This window comes from Plasmodium falciparum (genome assembly GCF_000002765.6).
Source record: "Plasmodium falciparum 3D7 genome assembly, chromosome: 8".
In the NCBI taxonomy this organism is placed as follows: Eukaryota; Apicomplexa; class Aconoidasida; order Haemosporida; family Plasmodiidae; genus Plasmodium; species Plasmodium falciparum.
The window spans coordinates 237,501-248,162 of NC_004329.3; the positions used below are offsets into that span (position 1 = coordinate 237,501).

The window sequence follows — 10,662 nt, forward strand, 5'->3', positions numbered from 1 at the left end:
ATTTTTATATATTTATTTATAATTTATTAATGTATATGATTTTTTTTAAAAAATTAGTTAAACAGTTATAAAAAAAATATATGTATATTTAAAATGCATATTATAGAAAATTTTTCCTTACATAAAAATTTGGTGGGGACAAGAAATATATAAAATAAAAAAGATAGGAAGAAACAAAAAAAAGAAAAAAAATATATGTCCCTTGAAGTGTATACATGTATAATGAAACACCACAATGTAAAGAGGAATCAATATATATATATATATATTAATATATATGCATAGTATACTTTATATATATATATATATATATATATATATATATATATATTTTTTTTTTTTTTTTTAAATAATGGTAAGCAACGAATCGTCAGGTGGGAATTTCTCATCTGACGACGCTTTAAGCCACAGCAATGAAAAAAATAAATATAAATATAAAAATAAATATAAAAATAAATATAAAAATAAAAATAAAAAATATGACATGTATCATAAATATGATCATCATAAGAGGGACACATCCTCTTTTTCTTCTTCACATTCTTCTTATATATCTAATACCTCAAGAGTTAGGGACGATATAAGGAAGAAAAAAAAATACGAAGAAAAGAAAAGATCATATCATAAAAGAAATAGAAATGATGATAGTGATGATAATGATCATAGTGATTATAATAATCATAGTGATTATAATAATCATAGTGATGATAATGATCATAGTGATTATAATAATCATAGTGATTATAATAATCATAGTGATTATAATAATCATAGTGATTATAATAATCATAGTGATGATAATAATCATAGTGATGATAATAATCATAGCGATGATTCCAGTGATAGGAAAAAAAAAAAGAAAGATAAAAAAGAAAAGAAAAGAAAAGAAAAACATAAAAGAGATACGAATACTTTAGATGATCGAATTAAGAATAAAAAAGAAAATAGTATGACTGTAAAAGAATTAAAAAAAGAAAGAGAAAATTTAATGAAAAAACATTTTAATTATACAGATGAGTGTAACCCTTTTGGTGATAACACGTTATCAACACCATTTGTTTGGAAATTGAAAAATAAATATGAAAAAATAAAGAACCATAAAAAAATAAAATTAACAACGAACAGCCTTCTTGAAAATTGTGTTTCGAAAATTAATGAAATTGAACAAGTTAAGAAAAGAAGAGAAGACAGAGAAAAAGAAAAACAATTGATAGAAGATCATCGTTTACAATTTGAAAAACAAAAAAATCAAATTAATATAAAAGAATATATGGAAAAAGAACACCTCTTTTTTTTTAATCAAGAAATACATTTTTCAAATAAGAGGATAAAACATAAAGATATACAACCAATAGATATTTTTAGGACGGCCATACAAATAATGAAAGGAGAAGAGGATGTACAAAAAAGTGTGGGTATTAATAACTACACCATGCCCTTTAACAAGATATTAGAAGGTAAATAATGATAATATATATGTATATATGTATATATATATATATATATATTTATATGTATAATGTTTATATGTACACCCCTTATATATTTGTTTCCATTTTTAATGATGATTTAATATAAAAAAAAAGCACATTTGTTAGAACAGAATAAAAAGTGTGTTGAATTTTGTTAGTTTCTGAAACTATGAACAAATAAATATAATTATTTTGTTATATTTTAAAGGGGTTTATGATACGTCATACCTATTTATATATATATATATATATATATCTTCATTTCGATTGTAATTTTTGTTTGCTTTTAATAACATTTTTTAGGCCTGAGAGAAAAAGAATTAGTAAACTGCGAGAGACAAATAAAATTATTTCAGATGCATGATAAAATGTTTTATGAAGAAAAGTATGAAAAATTTTGGAATGCACTTTTATTTTTTTGTAAATATTACTTAGATAAGATCGAGTTAAAGGGAAAAGAAAACAATTATATAGATGATAATACAGACATTAAAATAGAATCCTTTTTTCTTAATAAAACATATGATGAATTAGTAAAATATGAATATAAAATAAAAGAAAAAATACTTATGGAAGAATCAACAGATAATGATGTGAATTATTGGAATATGATATTGTGTAAAATACCATATTATAAATCTAAATATATATTGAAATGTTTTCAAGAAAAATTACAAAAGGGGTTGAACAAAATTAATAACACTATTGAGGACTCTCACAGGTACATTCAAAAAAAAAAAAAAATAAAAAATAAAAAAAAAATAAAATAAATATATATATATATATTTATGTTTATATTTATGTTTATATTTATGTTTATATTTATGTTTATATTTATGTTAATATTTATGTTTATATTTATATTTATGTTTATATTTATGTTTATGTTTATGTCCATATGTTTGCAATCTATTCACTTACTATTAAACCATATTATTAAGGAATTAGTAAACTAAACGATTGCTATAATAATTATGACAATTTTGTTTAATTATTAAAATTATTATTCTTTTTTTTGATTAATTTTAATAAAAAATGAAATTGTATACAACTATTAAATATAAGCGTATTATATGAATAAAAAAAAAAAAATATATATATATATTTATATATATATTTATTTATTTATTTATTTATTTATTTTTATTTATTTATTATTTTTTTTTTTTTATATTTATTCCTTCTTGTAGGGAAGAAGTAAAGAGCTCAAGGAAAGATATTAGATTAACCGAAGAGAATGAAGAAAGGATAGCTTACCATGGCGACAGCCCCATATTATATGATATAAATATTTTGGAGGAAAATAAAAATGAGAATGAAAAGGTATATAATTCAGAGAGCGAATTAAAAGAAAGGAAAAAAATATATGAAAATATTTTGATAAAATTAAAAGACAGAGAAGAAGATGCTTCTTTATCTATGCTTAGTTATGTAAAAGATGGTAATAATAAAGACAAGGAATTAAAAGATGAAGATTATGGTGAATATAAAGATGATGTTATGAATGATGCTGAAAGATGCTTTGCTTTTGAATCTCTTACGGAAGATTTCAAAAAGAAGGACAATTTAAATAATTTGTTTAAGGAAGATAAAAAAATGTATGATATTTTTGTACAAAAAGAAAAAAAAAAAAAAATAAAAGATGAAATAATTATGAAAGATATACCACATCATATTCTGAAAACAGCAACATTATTAAAAGATACTTTATTTGTAGCTAGAAAACCATTATATTTTAATAGAATAAAAACAAGTTTTGATTGGAATAAGTATAATAAAACACATTATGATTATGAAAATACACCTCCTAAATATATATGTGGTTATAAATTTAATATTTTTTATACAAATCTTATAAATAAAAATCATAAACCTACATGGAAACTATATCCTTCAAAAGATGATGATACGAAAGTTATTATTATATTTCATGGGGGCATACCTTATTTAGATATAGCTTTTAAAATTATTAATGCTGAATGGTCTCTAGATAAAAATAAAGGTTTCAGAAATATATTCGATCGAGGTATCTTACAATTATATTTTAATTTTAAGAAAAAAAGATACAGGAGATAAAATTAATCCAAGCGTAAATTAATATATCCAAATAGATTACATATATATATATAGATATATATATATATATATATATATATATAGATATATATATATTTTTTTTTTTTTTTTATGTTATAATCATTTTATTTTTTAATTTCAATTTTTTTAGTGATATATATATATATATATATATATATATATATATATATATATTTATATATATATATTTTTTTTTTTTTAATTTTTTGTAAAATAAACTCTTTTTTTTTTTTTTTTTTTTTTTTTTTGTTAAAATGAAAAATTAACTATAAATATTACTTTAAAATAAAATAATAAAAAAAATACAATATTATATATATATATAATATATTATATGTATTGTATGTATATATAATTTTTTTTTTTTTTTTTTTTTTTTTTTTTGTATAAAGAATAATAATAAAAAAAAATATTTTATTATTAATATATATATATAAAGTATTAAATACAAAAATAAAAATATTATATAAAATATAATATATATATTAAAATCTTGATATCATATGATATGATATAATATAAAAATATAACTTATTATATATATATATATATATTATAATTATATTATTATGTGGTAAATATATTTTTTTTTACTACAACGGTTTTGTTTTGAAATAATATCTATCTATATATAAATTTTTTATATTGTTATTTTTAAAAAATTTAATTTGTTCATATATATAAAATATACATATATTTATATATATATATATATATATATATATATTATTAAATAACGCTCTTGAAAAATCTTTAAAATATAAAAAAAAAAAAAAAAAAAAAATACGTATTATAAAAATATTAGATATATTTTTTTTTTGTTAAAAAATGACGGTGAAGAGAAAAAATACTATCTTTTAAAATCATCATAAAAGTAAAATATACCTACCTATTTATATGTATATATATATATTTATTTATTTTATGTAAATTACATTTTTTTCATGTTCATAATTTTTGTAAAACATTATAAACTTACCATAAACAATATAAAATCAGATATATAAAATATATATTTTTATATATTTAAACTATGAATTATTTAAAAGATCCATATGTTGTAAACAACGAACATGAGATAAATAGAAATAATTGTTACTTACACGAAGAAGAAAAAAAATATATAAATGTTGAGGAAAAACATTTTATAAATGTACAACAAAAAGATTTTATAAATGTACAACAAAAAGATTTTATAAATGTAAAACAAAACGAATTTATAAATGTAAAACAAAACGAATTTATAAATGTTGAACAAAAAGATTTTTTAAATGTTGAACAAAAAGATTTTTTAAATGTTGAAGAATGTATTCCTCAAAATAATAATTTATCTTCAAGAAAAAGATACATAAATTATAATAATATTAGTGGACCTTATAATATACATAATAATTTTTATAATCATTATAAAAAACAAAAAAAACATTACAATGCTACTAATTTTTATGCAAAAAATAATTTATTTTCCCATAACCAACAAAATGGGGTATACCATATGAACATAAATAATAGAAACGTTTCTAATAACGGTTGTGTTATGAATAAAATAACGAAATCATTTGAAAAAAAGAAACAAAAGAAAAGCTCTTCACATGGATTATATAAACATGTGAATGATACCACAACGTGTTTATTAGATAATCAAATATATGAGCATAATAATTTATATTTGAACACTGATTCGTTTGTAGATTGTGAACAAAATAAAAATGACTCAAAAAAACATAGAAATAATAAACATGTAAGGGATTCTGAATATGTTTATAATAGTGAGTTTGCACAAAATTCTGATCAACGTGTTTCTTCTTTATCATGTGAAAACAAACCTATAAACAATCCTGTGAAACGATCTTTTATATTGAATGACAAGAATGTTGGTTCTGGTTATTTTTTAAATGAAACCATTGTGGAAAATATGAATTATCATAATAACAAATATGAAGATAATAAAAACCATGTGAGTAATCAATTTATTAATGATACATATTGTAATAATAATAATAATAATAATATATATGTAAAAAACGAGACGTGTTATAATTTTTTACCCAATAATGATACCGAAAGAAATGAAATGAATAGTACACATGCTATCGAAAGAGAAGAAGATATAATAAAACATATAACAAAATATAATGAAGAAGGAAAAAGAAGAAAAAAAAAAAGAAATATGGATATATTGTCAAAAGATGAAATTTTAAAAGATGCTGTAGAATATTTCAAGAAATGTTCATCAAGAAATATTGATAATGTAAATTATGATAGTTCATATGAAGAAGACATGAAAATAAAAAATCTTCACCATAAAGAAAATATGTGTTATGTTTGTAAAGAAAAAGAACATATTTATAAATGTCCATATTGTGAAATTTGTACATGTTCATTAGTATGTTCAAAAAATCATAAAAAAATGTTTAAATGTACACAAAAATTGAAAAAAAATTTAAAAATAAAAAATGTTAGTAAAGGGAATTTTGATGAATCCATATTATATAAAGATTTTCTCTATTTACAAAATATAGAAACTATAATACGAGGAAATTATAAATATATCAAAGTTAAGAATTATGAAACTACAAATATATGGTTATTACATAATAAAATGTTAATTAAATTATTAAAAAAAAGAAAAATTATCTTATTAAAAGCTCCCATATTTACAAAGATACATAAAGAAAATAAAACATTCATATATAATCATATTCTTTTCTGGACTATCAAAATAACTTTTGTTAATCTTAATATTAGAATTTTACATCATGAAATAAATGAAAATCTTACTTTTTTACAAATTATTCAATATTTATGTTCAAAAATCGAGAAATTACAAACAAAAATTTTTATCTACCTTCAAAATGTTAAATCAATATATGTATCTTTGAACAATGAACAACCAAATAAAGCAAGGAAAAATCTAAATCATCATCAAAATAAAAACACAAACAATGATAATAATAATGCATGTGATATGAAAAAATATTGCTCCGTTCAGCAAGTTTTGAGGAAATCATTGTGCGGAAAATCATTTTATGAATACCCTCATTTTGATATAGAAATTTTATATGAAGATAATAAACCGATTGTAAATCCTTTGTATGAGCTTGAGCACAAAAAAGAGGAGGATAACCAACAGAATTGTCAACAGGAAGGCAGTATAGGGAATACGATTCGTATGAGAGAAGGTGGTGAGGATAATAAGGAAGGTGATGAGGATAATAAGGAAGGTGATGAGGATAATAAGGAAGGGGACGAGCATAATAAGGAAGATGACAAGGATAATAAGGAAAATGACGAGAATAATGATGAAGGTGACGAGAATAATGATGAAGGTGACGAGGATAATGATGAAGATGACGAGGATAATGATGAAGATGACGAGGATAATGATGAAGGTGATGAGGGTAATGATAAAGGTGACGAGTACAATGATGAAGGTGACGAGAATAATGATGAAGGTGACGAGGATAATGATGAAGATGACGAGGATAATGATGAAGATGACGAGGATAATGATGAAGGTGATGAGGGTAATGATAAAGGTGACGAGTACAATGATGAAGGTGACGAATATAATGATGAAGGTGACGAATATAATGATGAAGGTGACGAATATAATGATGAAGGTGACGAATATAATGATGAAGGTGACGAGTACAATGATGAAGATGACAATGATATGAATAATAATGATAAAAACAATATGTAAAAACAAATTTTAATGAGAATATGAAAAAAAAATATATATATATATATATATATATACATATATATATTATAAATATGTAAAAACATATTTATTTATTTATTTATTTATTTATTTATTTGTTAATTTATTTATATATTTATCTTTTTATTTTTTTTTTTTTATTTTTTTTTTTATTTTTATTTTTTATTATTTTTTTTTTTTTTTGGATCATTTGTTGTACATATGCAAAAAAAAAAAAAAAAAAAAAAAAAACTGAAGACCTTTTTTTTTGTTTTATTTTTTAAATGGTTCTTTAAAAAAAGTATTCTTTAAGTTTAAATATTTTTTTTTTCATAAAAAGAAACTACCCCAACGTATAATTAATATATATATATTATATATATTATATATATATATATATATATATATATATATGTGTTATATATTATTTAATTTTTTTTTTTTTTTAAATGGATAATTCTTGAAAATAAGAAAAGAAATGTACTAATACAAATATAAATAGTACATGTTTGTTTATATGTTATGATTTATTCATGATAAGGGATATGCAAATAATAAAAATATGAAAGAAATAAAACACAAGCTCATACACATAATATTTATAAACATATATATTATATATATATATATATATATGTTGATATAACAAATTGTGAGCTTCCTGTTGGGGTGTTTTTTTTTTTTTTATTTATTTGTAGTTATATATTTTAATATTATATATGTAAAAATAAAAGAATAAATACAAGGAACGATATTGTATAATAATATATATATTATTTCAAATTTGTTTTTTCATCACTATTATGTTTACATTCAATAAATAAAATATATATATATGTATATGTATATATGTATATATTTATTTATTTATTTATTTATTTATTTATTTCCCTTTTGTTTTGCTGCTGAAGAAATGATTTCATGAGAAAAAAATTATGAATATCTCTATTTTTTTTTTTTTGTTTTTGTATAGTGGTAGTATATGTGCTATTCATTTATGGAGACATTCGGAATGGAGAGGACGGAATGTGTTAGGTGGTGGGAAATGTAGGAATAATGATAATATGTTATGGTTAGATTTAATAAAAAAAAATAAAAAAGTAAATAAAAAAAAAAATAAAAATAATAATAATAATATTATTAGTAGTAGTTGTTGTTGTTGTTGTTGTTGTTGTATATATAATGATAAGTACTGTTTCCTTTTTGTGAATAAGAAGATAGATAATAATTATAAGAGGATAAAAAAGAAAGAGAAGCATAATTGTAAGAAAAGATTAAAGAGTTTAAATAACGAAGGTGGTTTTTCTAATACATATCATAATGATGTAAAAAAAAATACATTAGATTATTGTGAAGAAAGATTACCATCATATCATAGATATATAGATAATTTAAAAACTCGTAAAATTATTCATCCAAGTATAAGAATCCGAAATTTAGATAAGAAGTTTATGAAATGTAAAGAAAGTTATAATAAATTATATTCTCATTTAAAAGAAAATGATTTGTTTGAAAATTTTTCATATGTTGGTAGACAAAAAAAAGGAATATTATCTCCTACATATCGTTTACCTAAATATATTGAGAGACCTAATTATCATAAGACAGGTATTCCAATATATGTACCATATGATAAGGAAAAAAAAAATAATAAAACCAATAGTGATCATAATAATAAATATGATCATTACAATTGTAATTATGATTACAATTATTATGATAATATAAAGAGTGATAAAGATATCCAAATTATTAAAGAAAATTGTAAATTTGCTAGAGAACTAATGGATGATGTATCTTATATAATATGTGAAGGGATAACAACAAATGACATAGATATATATATTTTAAACAAATGTATTAATAATGGATTTTATCCATCACCTTTAAATTATCATAATTTTCCAAAAAGTTCTTGTATTTCCATTAACGAAATTTTATGTCATGGTATACCAGATAATAATTTACTATATTTAAACGATGTTGTTAAAATAGATATTAGTTTATTTAGGAATGGATATCATGCAGATATGTGTGAGAGTTTTATTGTACCCAAATTAAGTAAAAACGAAAAAAAAAAAAGAAAAAAATTTTATGATTTTATTTATTTAAATAATTCATTCAAAACAAAATATACCAAATATATTTTAAAATATCATTATGATTTAACAAAAAATAAAGTTGTCAGAAGAGGAAAATCATTTGTCACAAAAAAAATTAAATATGCTGCTCCAAACTCAAAAGAACAAAATGATGATCTATGTAATAACGACTTTGATGATAACACAACAAATGTAATGAACACATCTCAAAAATATTGTTTTAATGATATCTATGAAGATAAAATACCATCACATACAAATATGCATACAAATATGCATACAAATACACAGACCCATACAAATATGCATACCCATACCCATAATAGGAACAATTCTTATTATCCAAATAATCAAATGCACAATAATGAAAAGAATACATTTAATATGTCGAATAATGTTTTGCAACAAGAAGACGATGAGCTTGAATATTTCCATAAATATTATGACCAAAAAATCATTTTTAATAAAGAAAATAATGAAATTTATGAAGACATCCAGAAATTTATATATCAAAAAAGTTTAAATAAAACAATTGGAAAAAAAAGATTCGATTTTTTCGATAATACAAAAATGAGTACAAATGATATCAAAAATTTCATGTATCAAAAAAATTTGGATTTAATAAAAACAGCATATGAATGTACAATGGCAGGAATTAGTGTATGTAAAGATGGAACACCTTTTAACAAAATAGCAGAAGCTATGGATAATTATATTAAACAAGTAAATAAAAAAAATAATAAAACATATTCTATAGTACCACATTTATGTGGTCATAATATAGGAAAAAATTTTCATGAAGAACCATATATTATACATACATTAAATAATGATCAAAGAAAAATGTGTTCAAATATGGTATTTACAATAGAACCAATCATATCAGAATCTTCTACCAATTTTATTCTTTGGCCAGATAACTGGACTATCTCAAATACAAAATATCATTTTTCTGCTCAATTCGAACATACTATTTTAATACAAAAAAACGGAGCACAAATTCTAACAGACAAAAGAGATATATCTCCAAAATATTTGTGGCAGCAAATAAATTAAATCGTTAACAAAATTAACACGAACATATACAAACACTATAAAATTAACAAAATGTATATACCTTAATATGTAAAAAGTTTATACATTATAAAATGGTACTATTATCTGTATTTTTTTTTAAAAAATACATATCTTTTTATTACAAAAATATTAAGAATTAAATATATATATATATATATTTTTTTTTTTTTTATTCATCCTATTTATTACATATGTATTTGTGTTATGT

At 20.3% G+C, this 10,662-nt stretch overlaps 3 protein-coding genes and 2 non-coding genes across 5 annotated transcripts; all 5 read left to right on the plus strand.

The window, feature by feature from the left end:
- Window positions 1-352: 352 nt before the first annotated feature.
- Window positions 353-3,548, plus strand: PF3D7_0804000 (cactin homolog, putative; the record flags this gene model as incomplete). Its single annotated transcript, XM_001349439.1, has 3 exons — window positions 353-1,457; window positions 1,776-2,193; window positions 2,663-3,548. 3 exons carry the CDS (start codon window positions 353-355, stop codon window positions 3,546-3,548), a joined length of 2,409 nt encoding a protein of 802 aa, XP_001349475.1.
- PF3D7_0804100 lies at window positions 1,557-1,641 on the plus strand. Its single transcript, XR_002966627.1, has one exon. It is a non-coding gene; the product is annotated as a small nucleolar RNA snoR06 (small nucleolar RNA).
- PF3D7_0804200 lies at window positions 2,377-2,536 on the plus strand. The gene has a single exon (XR_002966628.1). It is a non-coding gene; the product is annotated as a Plasmodium RNA of unknown function RUF3 (non-coding RNA).
- A 1,054-nt stretch (window positions 3,549-4,602) lies between the features above and the next one.
- On the plus strand, window positions 4,603-7,275 carry PF3D7_0804300 (zinc finger protein, putative; the record flags this gene model as incomplete). Its single annotated transcript, XM_001349438.1, has 1 exon — window positions 4,603-7,275. The coding sequence occupies one exon, from the start codon at window positions 4,603-4,605 to the stop codon at window positions 7,273-7,275; it is 2,673 nt and encodes an 890-aa protein (XP_001349474.1).
- A 935-nt stretch (window positions 7,276-8,210) lies between these two features.
- Window positions 8,211-10,433, plus strand: PF3D7_0804400 (methionine aminopeptidase 1c, putative; the record flags this gene model as incomplete). Its single annotated transcript, XM_001349437.1, has 1 exon — window positions 8,211-10,433. One exon carries the CDS (start codon window positions 8,211-8,213, stop codon window positions 10,431-10,433), a length of 2,223 nt encoding a protein of 740 aa, XP_001349473.1.
- Between the last annotated feature and the right edge of the window lie 229 nt (window positions 10,434-10,662).